This window comes from Camelina sativa, chromosome 6 (assembly GCF_030686135.1).
Source record: "Camelina sativa cultivar CO46 ecotype springtype chromosome 6, ASM3068613v1".
Lineage (NCBI taxonomy): Eukaryota > Viridiplantae > Streptophyta > Magnoliopsida > Brassicales > Brassicaceae > Camelina > Camelina sativa.
Genome location: NC_141885.1, coordinates 27,788,575 through 27,811,420, shown reverse-complemented (window position 1 = coordinate 27,811,420; position 22,846 = coordinate 27,788,575). Strand labels below are relative to the sequence as shown.

At 36.2% G+C, this 22,846-nt stretch overlaps 4 protein-coding genes across 9 annotated transcripts; 3 read left to right on the top strand and 1 right to left on the bottom strand.

The window, feature by feature from the left end:
• Nucleotides 1-1,100: 1,100 nt before the first annotated feature.
• Nucleotides 1,101-6,592, top strand: LOC104793577 (protein BPS1, chloroplastic). 3 transcript variants are annotated; one of them, XR_015560083.1, is made up of 8 exons: nucleotides 1,133-1,271; nucleotides 1,718-2,781; nucleotides 3,161-3,406; nucleotides 3,523-3,706; nucleotides 3,817-4,342; nucleotides 4,535-5,009; nucleotides 5,098-5,171; nucleotides 6,139-6,592. XR_015560083.1 is itself a non-coding variant. In XM_087455228.1 (2 exons), the coding sequence occupies exon 2, from the start codon at nucleotides 1,729-1,731 to the stop codon at nucleotides 2,770-2,772; it is 1,044 nt and encodes a 347-aa protein (XP_087311354.1). In that variant the 5' UTR covers nucleotides 1,133-1,271; nucleotides 1,718-1,728; the 3' UTR covers nucleotides 2,773-2,844. The 3 variants fall into 3 exon arrangements, 1 of the variants encoding a protein (XP_087311354.1); XR_015560082.1 differs by lacking the exon at nucleotides 6,139-6,592 and having other exon boundaries at nucleotides 1,101-1,271; nucleotides 5,098-5,387; XM_087455228.1 differs by lacking the exons at nucleotides 3,161-3,406; nucleotides 3,523-3,706; nucleotides 3,817-4,342; ... (1 more) ...; nucleotides 5,098-5,171; nucleotides 6,139-6,592 and having other exon boundaries at nucleotides 1,718-2,844.
• Nucleotides 6,593-10,690: 4,098 nt separating this feature from the next.
• On the top strand, nucleotides 10,691-13,277 carry LOC104793576 (mitogen-activated protein kinase 12-like). The gene is made up of 6 exons (XM_019226876.2): nucleotides 10,691-11,650; nucleotides 11,737-11,866; nucleotides 12,038-12,175; nucleotides 12,271-12,603; nucleotides 12,695-12,878; nucleotides 12,971-13,277. Exons 1-6 carry the CDS (start codon nucleotides 11,385-11,387, stop codon nucleotides 13,135-13,137), a joined length of 1,218 nt encoding a protein of 405 aa, XP_019082421.2. The 5' UTR covers nucleotides 10,691-11,384; the 3' UTR covers nucleotides 13,138-13,277.
• A 2,550-nt stretch (nucleotides 13,278-15,827) lies between these two features.
• LOC109124658 (uncharacterized) lies at nucleotides 15,828-20,124 on the top strand. 4 transcript variants are annotated; one of them, XM_010519961.2, is made up of 14 exons: nucleotides 15,828-16,182; nucleotides 16,479-16,537; nucleotides 16,632-16,740; nucleotides 16,864-16,973; nucleotides 17,066-17,134; nucleotides 17,215-17,757; nucleotides 17,829-18,379; nucleotides 18,467-18,531; nucleotides 18,606-18,685; nucleotides 18,775-18,879; nucleotides 18,959-19,098; nucleotides 19,228-19,356; nucleotides 19,459-19,611; nucleotides 19,696-20,124. In XM_010519961.2, exons 1-14 carry the CDS (start codon nucleotides 15,996-15,998, stop codon nucleotides 19,832-19,834), a joined length of 2,439 nt encoding a protein of 812 aa, XP_010518263.2. In that variant the 5' UTR covers nucleotides 15,828-15,995; the 3' UTR covers nucleotides 19,835-20,124. The 4 variants fall into 4 exon arrangements, with proteins under 4 accessions (XP_010518263.2, XP_010518264.2, XP_010518266.1 ...); XM_010519962.2 differs by having other exon boundaries at nucleotides 15,854-16,182; nucleotides 18,485-18,531; XM_010519964.3 differs by having other exon boundaries at nucleotides 15,860-16,182; nucleotides 16,632-16,751.
• Nucleotides 19,729-21,950, bottom strand: LOC104793575 (pentatricopeptide repeat-containing protein At2g46050, mitochondrial-like). Its single transcript, XM_010519965.3, has one exon. The coding sequence runs from the start codon at nucleotides 21,948-21,950 to the stop codon at nucleotides 20,184-20,186; it is 1,767 nt and encodes a 588-aa protein (XP_010518267.1). The 3' UTR covers nucleotides 19,729-20,183.
• Nucleotides 21,951-22,846: the final 896 nt, after the last annotated feature.

Here is a 22,846-nt window from a genome sequence, read left to right as displayed (position 1 = left end):
TATTAAAACTTTTAAAAGTTTATAATATTATAAATATTAGAAACTTTTTAAAAGGTTCAAAATTTATATTTCGAAACCTTTTAAAAGTTTAAAATATTATAAATATTTATGTAAAACATAAATTATCTTATTTATCTACGTTTGTGCTTTTTATTTCTTATGAGCTGTAAAACATATTTTTGTGTATGATTTTATAGATAAGTTGATATTTTCATTAATTTTTTATTTTTATCTTATTTTTTATTTTTATGAGAAAAGAAATGATATTGTTCTTGGAGTTTGATGGATTAACAAGTTGTGTGGTAGTCTAAAAAAAAGTTTTTTAGTGGAAAAAAGTGAAGAAGTTAACGAGGACGAAGAAGAAAAAGAGTATAGCGAAGAACCAGACGGTAAAATTAATGATGTCGATTACCACAAAATTTGACAATATAAATGACAAGAAAGAATATGAAGAATAAGAAAACATTGAATAAAAAACACGAAAACATAGGTGGTAACGATCAATTAAATACGAAAACGAGTTAAATTCATGATAATAAAATTGTTTTGTTTTTCTAGTGGTCAAAAAAATGGTTTAGGATATGTGAGGTCATCAGTTTAATTCGCCTCGCCTGGATATCGAGTTAAATTCATGATTTTTTTTTATCAGATTTGATTTTATAACATAACTGATTTTTATATTTCACAAAATTGTATATCTGAAATTTAACTTTTTCCTTAATACTAATTTAATTTTTTTATAAAATAATATTTTACTATCATCATCAATCATATATAGTTTTTATCTAAATATATCAAATATATCCATCTGTGGGTATTGTGGGTTCAAAACTTAGAACTATTAAAGAAAACACATATAAAAAAGACTACCAAATGTCAAACCAAACCACTAATTTTATAATCCCACGAAATCGTCTTGTTTTGGCCTTTCAATAAAGAAAAGACTTATTTAATCCCAAACACAGCACTGTGATCAATATAAGCCGTCCACTTTCCGCGATAAGATTTATTTAATCCCAATTACAGCACTGTGATCAATTTATACCTGACAGCCATTCAGAATCATACACCTGTAAGTTTGTCATAGTTTCTCGCGTAACGGGTCGTTACGTTATCAATAAATATAAACTAACGTCGGACCTCCTCCGCCATAAAAAATTTATTTTTTGCTCTCAGCCGACCGACCGACTCTGAAAAATTCAATGAAGCATTAGAAGAAGATAAAAAGACTTTCCCTGTGAATTCTTCATCTCCGGCAACTTAAAAAAACGGTAAGTTGTGTGGAATTTGAGTTTTGTTTGTTACCTATAAATCTCCTCCTTTTTCTTGTGTGTGTTCTTCTAATAATTTACAAGTCTGCGTCTTTAAGTTTTAGAAAGATTTTAGGGTTAGAGTTTACTGTTGTTCGATGAAGAGTTTGTGCCGATCTTGTTTGTTTAAAGACTTTTTTTTGGATAATTAACTTCTAGGGTTCTTTGAAATTTGAATGGTTGAAACTTTTTTTTCTAAAACATACCTTGATTCCGGCAATCATCAAATGTATGTAGATTCAGGCTTTTAGAACAGTTGAGTCGTTTTTTTACATAATAATTATCATAAATGATGCAATTTTGTTTAGTTAATTCAAGATGATGTCAAAAGTTGTCAGCTTTGAGACTCTTTAAGGTTGGAACTTGGTATTGATGATTCTGATAATATTTCTACTGTCATATTTCAGTGTCTAGCAAAATGAGCAGACCACAAGATCCACCACGACGTTTTTTCCCATTTGGAAACCCCTTCCGGATGTTATCACCAAAGGGCTCAGATTTATCCCCATGGCTACTTTCTCTATTGAGCGACTTTGAGCTACTTTTGGAAGAGAGACTGAAGAAACTTATGCCGAAGAACAAAGATGACATCCTCACTTTATCCTGGATGAAGTTAGCTATGGAGTCACTCTGCGAGACTCATAACAACATAAACACTCTCATCACTGAGCTCCAGCTTCCAGTCTCTGATTGGGAAGAGAAATGGGTTGATGTTTACCTCAACATCAGTGTTAAGCTGCTAGATCTCTGCAATGCCTTTAGCTCAGAGCTCACACGTCTCAACCAGGGAGATCTCTTCCTCAAGTGTGTTCTTCACAATTTACAATCGGATTCCGGAGAGAAATATCTTCAGGCTCGATCTTCTCTTGATAGCTGGAGGCAACATGTTAATGCAAACAACCCTAGAATTGAAAACTGCCGTGCAGTTCTTGACAGTCTTGTTAAATCTCTGAGTCTGCCTAAAGTCAAGAACTCGCCTAAAGGAAAAGTTCTTATGCGAGCTTTTTATGGTGTGAAGGTTCAAACGGTTTATATCTGCAGTGTATTTACGGCGGCCTGGTCTGACTCCACCAAGGATCTTTTTGATTTACCTGTCTCTGAAAAGCCTTCATGGTCAAAGGTCTTTACCGAAATGCAGAGTGTTGTAAATGATGAGATCAGACACATGTTATCTTCTGGTAGAACCACGATTCTCAAAGAGCTGGAGAGCGTTGATGCTAGTGTCGAGAAGCTATACCCGATGATCCAAGATGGTGTTGATCCTGTTGAAGATGAATGCTTCAGAGATTATGTTATGGAATTGGGGACACAAGCTGAGATATTGTCTCAAGGGTTGGATCAATTACTGGAGGAAGTTGATAGTTTCTTTAAACTGACTTTGAGCGGGCGCGATGTGTTGCTCTGTAATCTTAGGTCAAGTGACTCAATCTCTGGCAATGCAGTTGGAGAAGATGTAGACTAATACAGTGAGGTAAACAAACAAGTTTAACCCCTACTAAAGGCAGCTTTAGGTCAATGAAAAGTGTTTTCTATTTTTGTTTGTTCGAGTCCATCTGTTAAGCTTGTCTCTTCGATTTGTGTTGGTCGTGTCTGTATGACTGTATTGAAATCATTCTGCAGTATAATATAAATATAATACATCTGTTTGGCTTGAAAAAACCACTGTATTCTTTGTAATGATCCAATCTTTTTAAACCAATTTCAGTCAAAGAAACATATCAGATCAGAAAGAATAGAGGCTTTGATTGGTAGATAAGTGAAACTAGTAGTAACAAATGAAAAATGCAATATCGAGCTAACGAGTGACTCTGCTTTTTGTGATTATGTAATCTTTCACTCTTTACATTCAGAGGTCACTTGAGAGATCTTTTACAGTTGAAAAAAGCCTTCTTCTTGGTCTCTCTTGTTCTCGGTCTGATCATTGAATCATGTCTGGAGAATCAAGCTCTGGTTTTACCGATCATTGCATCAAAGTTGTACCGACACACGGTGGCCGCTATGTTCAGTACAACGTTTATGGACAGCTCTTTTGAAGTTTCCAGGAAGTATGTCCCTCCTATTGGTCCCATTGGCAGAGGCGCTTGTGGTATTGTCTGGTAAGTTATTTTGATACTTCTTCTGATCAATTATCAAAGCCTTCCTTCTTCTGAATGTTCATAGGCTCTTGATTCTTGAATTTCAGTGCTGTCACTTAACCATTTCTTGAAATTAGCTTGTAGGCTCTCCAGAAAATTCTAGTCTTGGTTTCCTTCGCAGTGACAACGCAAGAAGATACGTCAGACAACTTCCGCGATACCCGAAACAGCAGTTTGCTGCTAGATTCCCGAAATTGCCATCTATCGCTATTAATTTGCTGGAGAGAATGCTTGTTTTTGATCCTAACCGGCGCATCTCAGGTAACAAACAACACGAAGATCCTTAAGACATTTCATGTGGTTTCTCGCAGTTTGCTTTTAGTTATCAATTGGTTTCGGTTTGTTTATATCTGCTTCTTTTGTGATTGTAGTCGATGAAGCCCTTGGCCATGCTTACGGCTTACCTATCACCGCACCATGATGTGGCTAAAGAACCAGTCTGTTAAACTCCTTTCAGCTTTGATTTCGAGCATCCTTCTTGAACAGAAGAACACATAAAGGAGCTTAAGTACAAGGAGTCTGTCAAATTCAGGGAATGTGCAGGCATCACCGAGTGAGCAGTGCGGTTTCTTTCTTGGTAGATATGGGAAAGAAAGGCTTTAAAGGGAATGTACTAATCAGTGAATATTGCAACGTCAATAACATTGAGAAGGCTATGCATTTGTACGGCCAGATGGTTAAAGCTGGATGCTCTCCTGACGCTAAAAATATTTTACGCTTTGATCTCTGGTTTGGCTAGACGCCTCCATGATGCCCTCAAAATGGTGGAGAAACTGATTGTAGCAGGATTGTCTCTTGACTTGCTGGCTTCTAATCTGCTCACTGGATTGTTTTGTGATAAGAACAAGGCAGATGAGCTTCATGAGTGAGAAGGATGTACCTTTATTTTAAGCCGAGGTAACGATACTTTGCAATGATAGTATCGCGTGTTAGTCCCCGAAGCAAGTTTTATATGTTTACTGTTTAGAAATCTAGTTTGAAATTGGCAGACTGGTTGTTGTTCGAATTTGATATTTCGTGGTTATTTGTTGTTGCTCTATACTATACTGAGTGAGAACTCTGTTTTCCTTCTTTTTTGTCCGTTGGCAGGATCTGATTTATGGCTACTTACTTGTGTGGTATCACGAAGAGAGTTAAATCTTTTTACAGAGACGAGTGTATCCATCGTGCGGTCATCTAACTGGTAGAGATCAGATGATAGAGATGAAAGTAAATCTGCTTCTTCGAATTCGGATGCGCTGATTCGTAAAATCTTTGCACGTTATGGGACTAACAACCTTAGCTCTATCTTTTCGGAGAGGCATTATCAGTCGTTTTCTGTCTTCGTGTCCGCAGTATATGAGTTCTACACCACCGGAGTGGTCTGATAAAGTTGATAGTATCGACTTATGTGGCTGCGGATGTTGTTCCCGTTGAATCTATTAAAGCCGTGACGACCACAAGCCAGGCTTTTCCTGCTATAGACGAGGTCGCTATTGCTCCCGGGGATTCTGTTTCTTTCCCTGTTGCTGCTTTGCAGCATTTGATCGATCGATGGTGTGCATTCATTTTCTGGCCTGAACTGGTATATACACAGTTTTTAAGTTCATTTAATTCGGTTCTTTTTGGTAGGTGGGCTTGAACAACTTTGACACCTGTTATCATTCGTGCAGGTTCTGAGGCCGCAACTGGGGTAGTTAAGACGAGATGGTCACCCTAGGTAGAGTTCTTTGTCGACAGCGTAAAGGTCAGTGTTATATGCAACAATGATTCTGATATGATTCCTTGTTTTAGGATTTCTGATCCCTAGCTCTTTATCCGAGTTAGTAAGAGTTTGTAAGAGGAGCTTCTTCATATAAAATTTTGTTTCAGTGTTGTTAACATGGCTCTCTCTCACAAAAATTAAAAACCGTAAAGACTACAAAATTCAAATCAACAATGGTTAATGATTGCATTCACAAAATTCCTCTGTTTCCTCTGTTATTTAAACTATAGTATTACATATATATAGCAGGTGCGTATTCCTATTCCTTGTACACAACACATAAGCATCTGTAGTTAAGAACCTCGATCATGGACTCTGCAAAAAAATAATAATACCATTGCTTATTAATTAGTCATAAACCACAATATTATCAATTTATTACTGATCAAATGCTAATTAAGGGGAAGATGTAATATGCTAATGGTTAATGATTGCATTCACAAAATTACCATCAGAATTTGACCAGTAGACATGTAATATGCAATAGCTCTTAAGCCCAGCAGCCTTGCACTGCAGTAAATAATATGTTCATCTCTGTAATATGTGTTACACTGGAGAAGTAAGTAGATGAACGTGCACAACGTGTAGAGCAGTGGGAGCTTTATCCTCCAAATAGTAATGCAAATTTCCTACGTTCAAAAACCAAAAATAGAATTAAGTAAAGCATCTTCGGCCGACTATGTTTCCGACATCGGTGGTGTCGTTCACACCGGTGGTCGGCTCTCTTCCAGTACTGTTGGTTCTTTCAGCGACGGTGGATGGTTTTGATTTAGGTTTTTTTTTTTTTGTATTTTTGTTGATGTGTTTTTGTTTGGGTTTGAATAATGGGGAATTGTATACCCATAAAACGAATTATAATTCACCAAGTGACTATTGTAACCACTAAAAGTGCATATAGACTATACTTTCTATATTATTTACCTCTTTAACCCTATTGCATGATCAAGAGTTGCCTACTCTCTCTTTCATCTATACCCTGTTGAAGTCGAAAAGACGTCTGTTTCGCATCCCGCCTAAAGCAAGGGCTGACGTGTTACACCTCTCCGCGGATATTGTTTTACGCCGCTCCGAAAAAAAAAGAAGCTCGACGGCGAGGAAACTACTTGCAGAGTCCGAGAGATATAAACGGAATCGAGGTGTTCGCCGACGATTCTTGGAGAAACCGGCGCCAATTGCCATTAAATAGATTATCGGCGAAGGGGCGTAGTAATTGTCATGGTTTCCGATTGGGTGTTTTGTGACTCGTCTCGAATATTTGATGTCTCATGATTGACCATTTGGTTTAGTTTGAGTACACTTTGATTCCTTTTTCCTTATTATTCATACTTTTCGTTTCGTGGATTTGAAACCTGTATGGCTCAATGAATTTAATGGAATGGTTATTGCTGTCCTATTCCATATTAATCGCTATAGTAAACCATACCATTTTCACCTTTTCTATACTATATACAATGTATGTAGTAACAAACCCTGATAGTGTGTTCAGGTTTTTACTGCCCCGTTAATACGACCACTTAGAGAAGACTTGTTAATTGTTTGGTATGGGTTGGCAAATTATTATCTTGTAGGGTTTAATGTCTCACATTAATCAATGTTAATGTTTTACATATACTGTTTGATATTAAACTATGTATGTTTCCGATACTAGAATTGGTTCCAGCATGGTTTTACAATTGTTTGTATTGAATGATATAGAGCTTGTATCAAACACAGTTTTGATAAACAGAAGGTTGATACCCCTGCCTTTGACAACACTAAACCCTAGTGCAAAGTAGACATTGAACCCCAATTGATTAGTGTTTAACCGGTTTTGGTTTGTTTACGGTTAGGCAGAAATGTTTGGATCCACAAATGTTAACCTCTACGTTTGGGTTGTCAATATATGATCTTGTAGGGTTTAGTACCTCACATTAACCAAGTGTAAAAGTATGGCATAGACTGTTTCATATCAAGGACTATAAGGTTCAAGTTTCTGCGACGAAACTATACAAACACAGGACTGCTGAAGAAACGGTTTACTACCCTATATTTGACAACACTAAACCCTATTACAGAGCTGATACTAAACCCCATCTGATATGCGATGGACCGTTGTCAGTTTCGATTCGGTGTAACATACTAGGTTTCGTGAAACCTAACCTACTCGGGTTAATAGAAGATGCTGAGACGAAACTAGTGATGGACCTTCCTAAAGAAGTAGTTGAATACACTTCCAGTTTTTACTGCCCGTTAAGGCGACCTGACTACTCTATTTAAGGAAGAAAGAACAGGTTCGTCTTTGCTCTGTAACTTAAAATTTGAACTGTAAATATTAACTCACGGTTATGTTAATGATTTGACATAATTCCATTTAAGCTTGGTCACTAGAAACATAGCCGAGTAGCATGCCACGTCCACCCCAAACACCGCCACCTTGCATGCGCGTGTCTGCCACTTGGGCCTAAAATGGTAATCTCGACAGGAGCTGTGGTTACCCACTTAATTTCTCGATTTAGTGTGCTATATTCTTAACATGTTATCAGAAATTGGTCACTACGCAAATTCATCCTTGAATAATCTCTGCAAATCATAAGTTGTTGTTATCATTTGGATAGCTTTCTTCTCATTTAGTTGCAGCAGATCTACTTTCTTGAAGATTGAAAACTTATTGATTAAAGAAGAAGATTAAGAAGTTTTGCTGTAGATGGAGTCATATTCTCAGCAAATTGGAATTCGCCTTGTTATGTGGGTGCAAATCGAGAATTTCCTTAGCTTCTCAGCATTTCGGCCGAATTTGAAGTTTTCCAGCGATACTTTCTGATGTTGGTGATCGAAGACTCCAGCTTCTTCGACTTCTCACCTGTCATCTATCATGTCTCTCCTTTGCCACATGTATTGTGACTCGATGCTTCTGTTCAGTCTTCAAGGAAGGGTTTTCTTATTTGGGCCTATGGGCTTGTTTTTGAAACTTTTTTATTTTGGTTGTTTGTAGTATTGGCTTTCGTTTTTGCTTGTAATATTGGCTTGATTCACTTGGCTTTATATCATAAATAAAACAGTTGTGAAAAAAAAGAATTAAGTAAAAAACAAAAAAAAAAAAATAATAACAGAGGAAAGCCTAAGAGGGGGTTATTGGTTCTATGATTTTAATGAATTTGGAAATCCAAACAAAAATCATGTGTTATTCAATCATTGATTTTAAAATACTTATCAAAATTAGGTGTTATTGGTTTATGATTTATAAATACTTGTTAAAATCCCATGTTATTCATTTACTGATTTGTTTTTGGATTTCAAAATCCACATTATGTTTTATATGGATTTGAATGGATTTCAAAGTGTAAAATAGAAGGGTTCAAATCCAAGGATAAAACATGTTATTTCAAAATCCATGTGTTTTGATTTCTAAAATTTACAATTCCATATGGATTTAGAAATCACCTCTCCAATAACAACCCCTAAAATTGTTTCTCTCTGCCTTCTATCTTTAAAGGGGGAAAAAATTATTTATTGTAATGGTAGTCTAGAATAATTAAATCAATAAAATAGATGAGTCGTCAAAAAAGAAGTTTTTTCAAAAAAAAAGTCGAAACCCTAATTCAAGTTGAAAAACCCAGAAAAAGATTTTAATTACCCTAGCTCGAGAGAGACGACCAAGTTCGACGGTTGTTGTTGCCGTGATTACTAGCGGCCGGCGGAGAAGGGATTGGACAGTTGTTGCAGTCGTGATCAGTACTAGTGGATGGCGCCGGCGACGAAGGGAATGAGTTTACGTTTGGAACGTTGGGAAAGGTCGTCTGTGGTCTCCTTCTCCATGTACGTGGTGGAATCCGAGCGGAACTTCTTTCTCTCGGACAAATCGATTGATAGATATTGCCTTTGCCAGAACCACTGCTACACAAAGAAGTGCTAAAGCTATTTGCCTCATAAAGTTCACGACTATTACACCAGCTGCAAACTATGAGAACAAAACAAATTAAAGATTTTTATAAAACAAAATTAATTAATGAGATTATATAAGATTAATTTTGATTATATAGTTACCATCAGAATATGACCGATACGCAGATAATATGCAATGGCTCATAACAACAGCAGTTTTTCACTGTAATAAATGATATGCTCATCTCTGTAATATGTATTACATTGCAAAAGTAAGTAGATTAAGGTGCACAAGGTGTACAAGAGTGGGAGCTTCATCCTCCATATGGTAATCCATAATTTGTAAGAATATTTTATATTCTATATGCATATGTGTCTTTCGATTTAATTATAAAGTTCAAGTTTATATTTAATATTGTGGATTCTAATATTAAAGATGACACCGTGATTAATTGATTTTGATTAATGAATTAGAATTTGATGTATTGATAACCCTCTTCCATTCTCTTAATTGTTATTGCCAGCAATAAAAAAGTAGTGTTAGTTACTTTGGCTTTGGTTGAATTAATAACCTATTAATAGGTGATATTTAAAGTCATTTATTTATGGTTTTGGTTTAGTACTAATGGTGTAATTGTATTTTTGGTATTCTAATGTAAATATATGAATATTTTTACTAATTAAATTAAACATTAAATTTTATATGTTAATTTTGAAATATTTATAAAAGTATGTTAGGAAAAGAGATGGATCTTGAAAATAACAAACTGTTTTATTTTTTTTATTGTAATATTTAATGAAATGAATTGTAAAAAATATTAACGAATGTGAGCAAATTGTAAAAATGTGTTTCATAAAATGCTTTTCTATTAAGGCCTTGTTTGTTGTTGAACCAAACGCAATATCTAAATAGAGTGTCAAGACATAATATCTAGATGCATCATCTAAATGATGTTAGTTTGATTATTGGTTCATCCGTCTAGAAATTGTATCATTATCGTTAATTTGATATTTGTATTTTTTTATATAATCGGAAAAAAAAAAACAGAAGTTACGGTTATCAGCCCATTAAAATGGCCCGTTAATTCTTATTTCACTTTGTTTTCATTTGTTTCTCTTGAATAACCGGGCCTTAATTTTTTGTTAAGGCCCATAAAGGTCAGTACGAAACGCTGCGTTTTCCTCTTTCGTTACTAAAAAATATAAGCCGTCCACTTTCCGCAATAAGATTTGTTTAATCCCAAACACAGCACTGACACTGTGATCAATTTATACGTAACAGCCATTCAGAATTAGACACCTGTAAATTGTCATAGTTTCTCGCGTGACGGGTCGTTACGTTATCAATAAATATAAACTAACGTCGGACCTCCTCCGCCATTAATTTTTTTTTTTTTTTTTTTTTTTTTTCTTAGCCGACCGACCGACTCTGAAAATTTCAATGAAACATTAGAAGAAGATAAAAGACTCTCCCTGTGAATTCTTCATCTCCGGCAACTTACTGGAGGCAGAGTAGCTCAAATTGCGGCTCAGAAGCGATCCCTAGTGAGACCTACTCATGTGACTGAGACCTTAAAGAATTTTTTGATGAAAAAGGAGGCCGCATAAGCTCAAAAAATTCTTTCTAGTCTCAGTCACATGAGGAGGTCTCACTAGGGATCCAGGGTTTGGATCCTACAGATCCCTTCTTTATTGTGGATCGATTATGTTATGGAATTGGGGACACAAGCTGAGAAATTGTCTCATTGTCTCAAGGGTTGGATCAATTACTGGAGGAAGTTGATAGTTTCTTAAAACTGACTTTGAGCGGGCGCGATGTGTTGCTCTGTAATCTTAGGTCAAAGTGACTCCATCTCTGGCAATGCAGATGGAGACGATGTAGACTAATACAGTGAGTGAGGTAAACAAACAAGTTTAACCCCTACTAAAGGCAGTTTTAGGTCAATGAAAAGTGTTTTCTATTTTTGTTTGTTTGAGTCCATCTGTTGAGCTTGTCTCTTCGGTTTATGTGTTGGTCGTGTCTGTATGACTGTATTGGAATCCTTTTGCAATATAATATAAAAATAATACATCTGTTTGGCTTGAAAAAATAACTGCTTTCTTTGAAGTGATCCAATCTTTCTAAACCAATTTCAATCAAAGGAGCATATCAGTCAGAAAGGATGCAGGCTTCTATAGATAAGTGCAATTAGTAGTAACAAATGAAAAATGCAATATCGAGCTAACGAGTGACTCTGCTTTTTGTGACCATACACGTATGTAATCTTTCATACTCTTTACATTCACGGGTCACTTGAGAGATCTTTTACAGTTGAAAAAAGCTTCTCTCTTCACATGGATTTAGTGTCTTCAAGAGACACTTTAGAGAGATCCTTCAACTTCAACAAAACCCTTCTTCTTGCTCTCTCTTGTTCTCGGTCTGATCATTGCATCATGTCTGGAGAATCAAGCTCTGGTTTTACCGATCATTGCATCAAAGTTGTACCGACACACGGTGGCCGCTATGTTCAGTACAACGTTTATGGACAGCTCTTTGAAGTGTCCAGAAAGTATGTCCCTCCTATTCGTCCCATTGGTAGAGGCGCTTGTGGTATTGTCTGGTAAGTTCTTTTGATACTTCTTCTGATCGATTATCACAGTCTTCCTTCTTCTGAATGTTCATAGGCTCTTGATTCTTGAATTTTAGTGCTGCGGCGAACTCAGTGACTGGAGAGAAAGTGGCGATTAAGAAGATTGGTAATGCTTTCGATAACATCATCGATGCAAAGAGAACTCTACGCGAAATTAAACTTCTAAGGCATATGGATCATGAGAACGTAAGCCTTAAGCATCATTTCTCTCATTTGAAAACATCTCAAGTTTCTCTAATTTGCTAGATCTATCAAGTGTTCCTGATCTTCAGGGTCGAGGCAAACAGAGGATTCCTCTCTTTTTTTCTTCTATAATTTCTGTTTATCTAATTTTCTAGGCTTGGTTTGATTCTTTAGGTTATAACTATCAAAGATATTGTAAGACCTCCTCAACGAGACATCTTCAACGATGTCTACATTGTCTATGAGTTGATGGACACTGATCTTCAGCGAATCCTCCGTTCTAATCAAGCACTGACCAATGATCAATGCCGCGTAAGTCTTTTTGTGTTGTTGTAGTCATTAGTAAAGTCAAGGAACTTTGTGATCTGATCTGATCTTTATTTTATTTACTTCTCTTCCTGTTACAGTTCTTTGTGTATCAGCTGTTGCGAGGACTCAAATACGTGCACTCGGCCAACATACTACATCGTGATCTAAGGCCAAGCAACGTGCTACTTAACTCAAAAAACGAGCTAAAGATTGGTGATTTTGGGCTCGCAAGGACAACTTCAGACACAGACTTCATGACTGAATATGTCGTTACCCGTTGGTACAGAGCTCCTGAGTTGCTTCTTAACTGCTCAGAGTACACCGCAGCTATTGATATTTGGTCTGTTGGTTGCATACTCGGCGAAATCATGACGGGACAACCTTTGTTTCCAGGCAAAGATTATGTTCATCAGCTTAGGCTTATAACAGAGGTAAAATAGTAAAGTAAAAAAAGCATAAGTTTTTCACTTGTCTGAAACTGCAATGCCCTTTAGATGTCACTAAACCATTTCTTGAAATTAGCTTGTAGGCTCTCCAGACAATTCGAGTCTTGGTTTCCTTCGCAGTGATAACGCAAGAAGATACGTCAGACAACTTCCGCGATACCCGAAACAGCAGTTTGCTGCTAGATTCCCGAAAGTGCCCTCTACTGCGATCGATTTGCTGGAGAGAATGCTCGTCTTTGATCCTAACCGGCGCATCTCAGGTAACAAACAACACGAAGATCCTTAAGACATTCATGTGGTTTCTTGTAGTTTGGTTTTGGTTTGCTTACATTGCTTCTCTATGTGATTGTAGTTGATGAAGCCCTTGGCCATGCTTACCTATCACCGCACCATGATGTGGCTAAAGAACCAGTCTGTTCGACTCCTTTCAGCTTTGATTTCGAGCATCCTTCTTGCACAGAAGAACACATAAAGGAGCTTATCTACAAGGAGTCTGTCAAATTCAATCCTGACCACTGAGAGAGAAACATGTTTTATGATTTGATTCCTCTATATTGAATCTGAACTCATTTTATCTTTGTTTGAATAAATAATTACTATGATGAAACACAAATATGTATCAATTATCTTAAGCTACTGCAGAGCTTACCTTTTCTTTACATCAAAACTTTTCAACATTATACGTTATAGCAATCACCAAATTACAGAGACTAGAGTATTGTGTAAAGATTTTTTATTTGTTTACCAAACACTAATATCATGTGTAAAGCATGCATAGTTCTTTTTAGTGAAAAATACAGGTGTTGAAGTTAACTACAAAACGGATCAAAACCTGGAAAAAATTGGCGGTTTTAAACCTGCGCGGCTGCACAAGGCTTCCATCTATCGGGATTAGAATCAATTAGATTATATACATTACTATTGATATCTCTATCTAGTATCTACCTCATATTAAATTGGGAATAAAATGATTAGTTGGGAAAAATCCGACTTCGCATGATGGTAAGTTAGTGAAAGTGTCACAAACTCTCAACATTTTGACGTGTAAATAACTAAATATAGGTTTCTTAATTATAAAACTAAAGACTGATAAAAAAAAACTAAAGAAATAAAATTTGGTTTATGTATGTACTAGTATTATACCCGGTGCTATGCACCGAAATTATATCTTAATTACATTACAAATTTTACAAAAATAAAAAAAATGTAGGAAAATTTTATTTTTATGGTTAACAAACCCAATTTACAATTACATGGCACACATTAACTAATTTATAATATGTCACAAATAGAGTTGTACACAAGGATTAGTAATAGCAAAAGAAAAATCTTAAAGATGCCATAAATTGTTGACTTAGTAAATATGCTGTTAACGTAGAGAAGATAAATTAGAGATAAAAAGATATAAAATTTACTTTTTATTTGGTTGTAACATAGAAACAATTTACCTACAATCAAAGAAGGAAAATGTTCCTTACCCAAAACATGGTGTAATTAAAGATCATTTGGCAGCAAATCACTGGAATTGATGTTCTACTTTCACAAATGCCTCAAAGATGAAGATTTGACTTTCTCAAAAATGGTTTTTCTCTCTAGTTTTTAGTGATAATTGGAGAAGGATCAATGAAGAAATAAAAAAATAGAATAGAGAACTGATATTGGAGAAGAAGAGAGATTAAAGAAAAATATAGTGAGAATGGTTTTCTTTCTCCCATAGAACGTAGCAGTAAAAGGAAAACTGACACTATTTTTTTAGTAATTAACTTTCTTTTTCTTAATATATTTTCTGCTTAATTTTGATAAACTTGCCCACATGTCAGTATTTAATTGATCAACTAACTTATATTTAGTTAAATAAATATATAATTTGTTTTGTTTTTCTTTCTTTACCATGATTTTACTTTTATTTTTTTTTTTTTTTTTTTTTTTTTTTTTGGAAAATAATTTGTTTTCACGTTAACTGAATTTTAGGAATTTATTTTAATTATGTAATTTTGCTTTTTTGCTTTTTTTTTCTCCACGATCTTTTTTGTTTAACGATTGTTTGTAAAAATAATATTTTTTTGCTGATGTGTCAAAGAATTATTGGTGGAGTGACTTGTTCTATATAATATAAATGAAATCTTTAGTCATTCCCATTTCCACATAGGAATATGAAACACAATACTATTATTGATGATAGGTACAAACCTGTTCGGCGTCTTCTGTAGTTTTGATACATGTTCTTCCTCTGATCTAAAAAAATTCCGAAATGCCTACAAACATTTGGAGGCTCTTATGCTTATCTTTGTCGTCAATTCCCTGCAGAAGCGTCAAACCTATTAAAAACATTTGTTGAATCAATTTAGATGTACATCTTGGGATCGGAGAAACAATAAGTGAAACAATATTCTAATTCTTACATCACGGTGGGGGTTTAAAACTTAAAAGCATGTGCATTGCATGTCTTCTTCAAGCCTAAAGCAAATTTGCTTCCGTTTGTGCCTAAACTTCTGTTGCCACCGACACGAATAGCATAGAAGGCATCTTGTCCCGTGATCATGCAATTCAGTTTATGAGAATCCGGAAAAATATTAGGATGCAACTGAGAATTCTAAGAAAAGGAAACGATGGAAAGGAAGAGTGTGAGAGAGAGATAACTGAGAGTTAAATAGGAGATGAAACGGTTTGAGAATGTGACATGTTTTAAATCACGAATTTAGAGAAAGACAACAGTTTCACAAATCTGGACATTGATTTGAATCGATTCGTAAATATGGTAGAAGGAAGAAATCATGGAGTATGAACGTGGGTTTAGGAGTTTTTTTTTTTGTTCTTACTTTTTTAAAATTAAAATAACTTTTTTTTTTCCCTTAATCGTCGCTATTTTTCTTTTTTCCTAAATTTTTTTAAATGTTTTTAATATATAATTATTGTATTTACTGACATGTTAATATTTAATTGGTTGAGTGATTTGTGCTTCATATTATAAAGGATTAAATAAATTTATAATTATATACATTATTATGACTCTGGTCTCTGACCAACACGTAATAATTTAGACAAACAAATCTTAAAAACCAAAATACCAATATCCCTTATATCTCGGCGATAATACCGTGTGAAATCCACGCGCCAAGATTCTTCATGATAAAAAAATCCTCATCAATTACCAACCGTTCGATTCACGCGTGATAAATATTACACTCCCCTGGCGCGTGGATAAACCTGTGAAAAGTTAAGAAACGTAAAGCCCAGTATTACAACTTTTATTAAAAAAAAAAGTCCGTATTGAAAAATCTCTGTGAGTGATGATGATGATGATGCTCTTCTTATTCTTACTTACACACTAATAAATAGTCTAAAACCCTTAATCCTCAGAGAATTATATCTTCACAATGGCAGAGATTTGGATTCTGAGTCTAAGAAGAACTCTCGTATTCTTCTCATGGGCTGTTTCAATCTGTACTTGTCTCCAAGATTCAGCTGAGTTGGAGAGTAGTAGTAATGGAAGCTTTTTCACGGTCTCGAGCTTCAGGTACCCTAAATCCGAAGTCAGGCCCTATGATACTCGTTACATCAGAGGTCTGTTTCTTATTATATCTGATCTTATCGCTTTTCTCTTTCGTCAATTTGAGATTCATTCATTCAAGCTTTTTCACCTGCTTCTTTTTTTTTTTTTTTTTTTTTTTTTGTTTAAATATATATATATATATATATATATATATATATATATATATATAAAAGTGATGATCAGTTCAATTTGGACTTGGATTTATTACATGTTGATGTCTTTAAATCTGATCGTTTCAATAAGCAGGATCTTATTTGGTTGATTTCGTACAGCTCTCTGATCCTCTCTATTTGATTCCGTTTGACAGTTGATTTGCCTCCATGGTTCTCGTCGTTGAATGTAGCTATCGAATCTGATGTAGACATCGTAAGTTTCACTGATTTCTCTCCAAATTTTGATTGTTTTTTTTTGGGTATTCAAAGAAAAAAAGTTGCTATATTTGGGATTTGATATTTGGTAGAATGCAAAGAGCATATCAAAGATGTCGAGAAGTCTTCTGCCTGTTATATGCTTCAGAGATGGTAGTCCTCCTCTCCCTGATGCCTCTACCAACGCTCAGAAAGGTTTAGGTACGATTTAGGTAAATATAGGATACGTCTATAGTTTGGTTTCTTCTTTGTCTGGTCAAAGAGATCACAAATTGTTTATGGGGGAAATAAAGAAAGTGTTTTTCCTTCATGTTGTTTATGTAGAGCTAGGAAGGTTCTTCAATGGATCTTTTGAAGGAGCTGAAGATATCGAGATTGCTGAGCAGTGTTACCCTATGCAGAAGAATATATCCTTGAGATTGACCAATGAACAGGTTCTCACATTACTCTCAAAACCTTCCTTGTCTGTTACTACTTTTTTTTGAATTGATGAGTTTCTTTTATTAATGTTTGTTATTGTTTCTAGATTTCACCGGGAGCTTGGTATGTTGGTCTTTTCAACGGAATCGGGGCTACGAGGACTCAGGGGAAAATGGTATGGTTCTCTGTAATGTAACACTCTTTTATTTTTTTAAAAAGCCTCAGCTTTTATGTAATACTTGGATACTTGCACAGATTGTTCGCTCCTCGGCGTTTTCATTTAGTGCCAACATTAGTGTTGAAGGTTGTAAAGCCGCTACAATGTGGGGGCCTTCCTGCAACCAGACGATTTATCCGCTTTCATGTTCTCGGTTCGATAACCAGACTGGAAGTGTTATTTCTTGCTCCGATTCTTTCCCTAGTTCTTGCCTGACTGCTGCTGAAACAAAGACATATGCTTTAGATGTTGATGGAATAGCTGAACAGTTAGTGATTATGGCATCCAATGTCAAAGTGAATTCCAATGAAAGTTACCTCATGTGTTACGCCCGTTTTGGAGCCATTGCTTCAGAGACTCTACATGATTACGCTGCTGATATACACAAAGTTCCTTTAGTTATTAAGAAACCGAAAGCTGGTCGATGGTACATTGTTGTAAGTTTATCTGGACGGGAGAATCGGCTTGTACAGGGCACAAATTCTAGTTCTAAGGTCTGCTTTTCACTGAATGTTAAAGTGCTCGGTTGTCCCGTGGGAAAAGCAGGACCGAATTGCGGGCAGCAAATCTACATGCTTCAGGTAAGTAGCTCTAAAATCAATATTGAGCTCTAGAGTTATTCGAGTTGTTGAACACGATACATTTTATGCAGGCAGTTATGAGGAGAGGGTCGTTGACACCTTTTGAATCATATTATTTGCCGGTCAATGACGCTTCACCTTCAGGCTCAAGCACAGCTTTCCCCCTCGAACCCATTGTCAGCAACTCTTCCTCTATTCCTGATTTCGACACAAGCACATGGACTTATTTTCTCATGAACATCCCTCAAGGAGGTGCTGGTGGGCATATACACTTCAGATTAACATCAGATTCCACAATACAGTATGAAGTTTATCTTAGATTTGGTGGATTGCCCACTCTTGAGGACCGGGACTATTATTATGTGAATCGAACCAGCGCCAGCCGCTCAATGTTCTTCTCATTGTATAATTCTAGCCAAGAAAAGGTTGATTTCTACATTTTGTATGCTCGAGAAGGAACATGGTCAGTCGGGTTAAGGCAGCTCAATAACTCTACTGCTCCTGCTGCTTTCAAAGGTCCACCTACTCTAGTATCTCTTTCGCTTGAAAGATGTCCGAGAAGGTGTTCATCTCATGGGCAATGCCGATATGCTTTTGACGCTAGTGGATTGACATCTTACAGGTTTTCTTATATATCTCGAACCAGTTGAAATTTGTAAACATGGAGAGTAGATAATTTCGAGAGTTAAATTCTTGTGTTGTGTTTCAGCTTTTGTTCTTGTGACAGAACCCATGGAGGCTTTGACTGCAGCATTGAGATTGTGTCAGTCCAAGGTATCTTAATCTTATCAGTGTTGAACCTTTGACAACTTTTTCTGTGTACTCATGTGCTTAAAAACCTCATGCAGAACATGTTGTTCAGTCTATTGCTCTCATTGCATCAAATGCAGCTGCTCTTTTGCCAGCTTATTGGGCTCTTCGGCAGCGAGTAATATTCTTGGTTTACACTTATAGTTTGATAGTCTTGGTTTGTTCCTTTTTTCCCATCTAAAAGCTGCTTATTCATGTGCTAAACAGGAGTATCCAGAGTGGGTTCTGTTCACATCCAGCGGAATCGCGAGCGCTCTGTATCATGCATGTGATGTAGGCACCTGGTGTGTGTTAAGTTACAATGTTTTACAGGTACGAGTAGTTTGATAGCTGCATCATTGTCATCTTCTGTGTGGAATATCAATTACAAGATGGTAATTTTTTGCTTCAGTTCATGGATTTCTGGCTCTCTTTCATGGCGGTGATTGGTACCTTTGTGTACTTATCCACGGCTGATGAAGCAGTTAAGAGGACAATACACACAGTTGTTGCCATTCTCACAGCTTTATTGGCCTTGACCAAGGCAACAAGGTATCTGAGATGTTTGACTGTGAATGGTTATGATAAATAGTATCTTGGTAGTATTTTATTTTATTGTGACATCAAAGCAACCTTGATACTATTTAAATACTGTTACATTGGCTTGCTATCTATTTGCAGGGCGTCGAATATTATCATTGTGTTAGCAATTGGTTCACTTGCTCTCCTCATCGGATTTTTGGTAGAATTTGTTACCAAGTATCGATCATATTGCGGGTCGGCTGGATTTTCATTGAACATGCTCGACAGGTAAAATAAGGAAGCCATTCTGTTTCCTTGACTTGAACATACAATTACCACCAATGTGACGAAATCATTATTTATCTGAGTTCTGTCATATTTTTCTCGTAGGCCACGGGCAGTCAAAGAATGGTTTAGTAATTTGATCAAGACGCTCAATAAACGGTTTCGTTGGGGCTTTGTGGCGGCTGGTCTTGTACTCTTCACGGTGGCGGCCATAAGTTTCAAAGTCGAAACCAGTTCGAGCTACTGGATTTGGCACAGGTGTGTGTATGTTATGTTTATTAAATATGAATAAAGTTGATCGTATCACTTTTCTGAAGGTTGACTTATGAAAATTATGTGCAGTATTTGGCATTTCACAATCTACACATCTTCCTTCTTCTTCCTCTGTTCGAAGATTGCAATTGTAAATAATGAGAACCAAGCCCACAATGGAGCTGACAACTACGAGTTAACAAGGCAAGACTCGCTACCAAGAAACTAAGAAAAGCATAAAGATAGAGGCTTTTACTGGATTTTTTCTGTATCTTGTCCTATATACCAACCAAAGAAGTTTTAGAACAGAACAAATACATGGTGATGGGTAAATATTCAGGTTTTATCTCTCCCTTACTTAGATTTCTCCGGTGTGGCATCTGGACTTCACTGCCAACTTGTGTCTGTAATCTTGTATGTCTATACACACATAGTGATAGGATAAAGTTCACTGGAGTTGTCCAGTTGCATCATTTATAATGCTTTGGTACAATAAGAGGCTTTGGCATTCTTGAACAATCTTTACTTCCACGGCTTTTTAGGCTGATTAACTATTGCTGTGTCCATGGTTGTAATTGCTAGGCTAAGTTGCCCCCTAGCCAACTGCAACCTGGAGTTTTGGGATTGTTGCAGTTTCTCCTCTCTGTTTTACGCAGATGAGCCGCTTGATTCCAATGGCCTTCGGAGGCGTAGGCGTTTGACAGGATGGAGTAGTTCACAGGTTTGCTAGGTTCAATCTCAAGAAGCTTCTTTGCACCCCATTTCATGGATTTTATTTTCTCATGGATGTTACATGCTCCTGTGAAAGCTGCCAAAGCATCGGTGCTTGGTTCTGTGGGCATTGACTTTAAAACATCAAAAGCCTCGTCGATGAAACCAGCTCGACCAAGAAGATCGATCAGACAAGTGTAGTGTTCTTCCTCTGGTTCTATCTTGTAAACGTTAGTCATTTGTTTGAACCAGTGAAGCCCTTCTTGAACTAATCCTCCATGGCTACAAGCAGACAGGACCTCTAGAAAAGTGATCTTGTCTGGATGAAGTTTCTGCAGCATACTTTCAAACATTCGCAAGCTTTCTTCTGGGAGTCCATGAGAAGCCAAAGCTCCGATAACTGAAGTCCATGAAACAAGATCAGGATCTCGGATGGAATGAAAACATAGAAGTGCTTCAGATAAATTTCCCGTCTTGGAGTAAGAACTTATCAGAGAATTAGCCACCGAAAAAAAATCTGCAGAGCCCCGTTTAGTAACAATGGCTTGGACTTGCTTAATCTCCTGAATTGCAGAGAATTTCGAGCAGGAACTCAAAACACTTGCAAAGGTGAGCTCATCTGGTTGAACATTCCCACGGAGCATTTGACTAAATAGTCTCATAACTTCTCTCCCCTCTCCACTTTGTCCAAAACCCACAATCATCGCATTCCAAGACACTACATTTCTCACAACCATCGATTCAAAACACTTCCGAGCATCGCTCATATGATGACTCTTAGCATACATATTAACCAACGCAGTCGCCACTGGAATATCGAATTGAAATGACAGTTTGAAGACAGTGGCATGAATCTGCTTCCCTTGTTTGATCCCGCACGCACTGAGAAGACTCGAGAGAGTGAAATCATCACCCGTGAATCCGTCTTCGTCAGAACCCATCAGCTTGAGTAAACCAAAAGCTTCATCAATCATACCGTTAAGAACATAAGACGAAACCAAAGCGTTCCACAGCACTAAATCTCTACAAAAAACCGCCTCAAAGACTCGACTTGCTTCAACAATGTGACCACATTTCCCGTAGAAATCAACGAGAGTAGTACTCAGAAAGCAACTTGATTCGAGACCTAGTTTCACTATCAGACAGTGTAATTGGATACCAGCTCCCACATCGTTGGAATCAGTACACAACCGAATCAACCCTATAGACGACACATGATCCAAACTCACCTCACTAAGAAGAATCCGACTCAAATACCAAAAACCTAGACGAGCTCTGTGGTTGGTGTCACCGTCTCGGTGAAGGACACCGTGGATGAGTATGTTCCAAGTAACAATGTTTCTCACAGGCATTTCGTCGAAGAGCTTATCTGCATCATCGAAGTCTCTGCATTTCGTGTAAGCTTGCAAGAGCTTGTTTTGAAGGAAGAGAGAATTGTAAGTCCCTTCTTTTACCATGAACCCATGATGTTGTTTCGCGCCACCAAAGAGATGATCAAAGCTAGCAGATAACTTCGATACAGAGGATATAGCTATAGATGAGGAAGAAGGAAGGGTTCTGAGGGTTCGCAAGGAAGATAAATAGTTTTTGAATTGGACGGTCATTATTGGAGTTGATCGGAACGTAAAACGCATCTCTACCGCCGGTCATGAAAACAAAAAAGACGGCGTGGCGGGAAACGTCTGACATAATTCGAGGCTTAAACTTTAGAGCCGAGCCGAGCCGAGTCGAGTCGTTTCCGAAGAGGTATTGTATTTATTTGTCATGGTAAATAGAGTAATTAATGAATGACCAATGAGTTTTGTCGACAGTTAACCACACACACTAGCTGAGTTTTTACTTTTTAGTTCAAACTTTAAACAAAAAATATTAGTGACAATTATTTATCATGTGACTTTATTTTAAATATCTTTCTTCTTCTTTTTATTTAATTGCAACCCTCTTTTTGTCTTTAAATTGATAAATTGCTATGAATGTTGCAGTAAGAACTAAAATTTTATGCTTTTACTTTTAAAGAAAATATTATAGAGCATTCCTCTTAAATTTACTAATTTGAGATTTATAAAAGTAATAAAAAGTTTTAAACCATATATTATTGACTTTCAATAATTTGTCATAAATAATTAAAAAGATGATTAATCAGTAAAAAAAATGCTCATTGAAAATTGTAAAAACGTTACAGTTTGGTTTTAATAACATCCAGTTCAAATAGACGAAACGACATTGTAACAACTGGCATATACTTTAGTCAAACAGAAAGTACCTAATAACGCTTCTCTTTTCTTTTATAGTTTTAGATTTTTTCTGATTTTGAATGAGTTACAATGTGATTTTTTTTTTTTTTTTTTTTTTTATAATTTAAAGTTGTAAAAACGTTAAAATTTGGTTAGATAAGACCAAACTAAAAGTAAAAGTTCACATTACATAAACTAGTCACTCTTTTATAAAAAAATAACGTTCATTTTGATTCAATATAAGTATCGTTTTTACGTAAAATAAGAAAAGAAAATAAATATTATATTATTCTTTT

Coding starts and splice junctions, on each gene's coding strand:
- LOC104793577 (XM_087455228.1), top strand. CDS start 1,729: ATGAGCAGACCACAAGATCCACCACGACGTTTTTTCCCATTTGGAAAC.
- LOC104793576 (XM_019226876.2), top strand. CDS start 11,385: ATGGATTTAGTGTCTTCAAGAGACACTTTAGAGAGATCCTTCAACTTC. Junction 11,651..11,736: donor GGCGCTTGTGGTATTGTCTG/GTAAGTTCTTTT, acceptor CTTGAATTTTAG/TGCTGCGGCGAACTCAGTGA. Junction 12,879..12,970: donor TCCTAACCGGCGCATCTCAG/GTAACAAACAAC, acceptor ATGTGATTGTAG/TTGATGAAGCCCTTGGCCAT.
- LOC109124658 (XM_010519961.2), top strand. CDS start 15,996: ATGGCAGAGATTTGGATTCTGAGTCTAAGAAGAACTCTCGTATTCTTC. Junction 17,135..17,214: donor CGAGGACTCAGGGGAAAATG/GTATGGTTCTCT, acceptor ATACTTGCACAG/ATTGTTCGCTCCTCGGCGTT. Junction 18,380..18,466: donor AGTGGATTGACATCTTACAG/GTTTTCTTATAT, acceptor GTTGTGTTTCAG/CTTTTGTTCTTGTGACAGAA.
- LOC104793575 (XM_010519965.3), bottom strand. CDS start 21,950: ATGCGTTTTACGTTCCGATCAACTCCAATAATGACCGTCCAATTCAAA.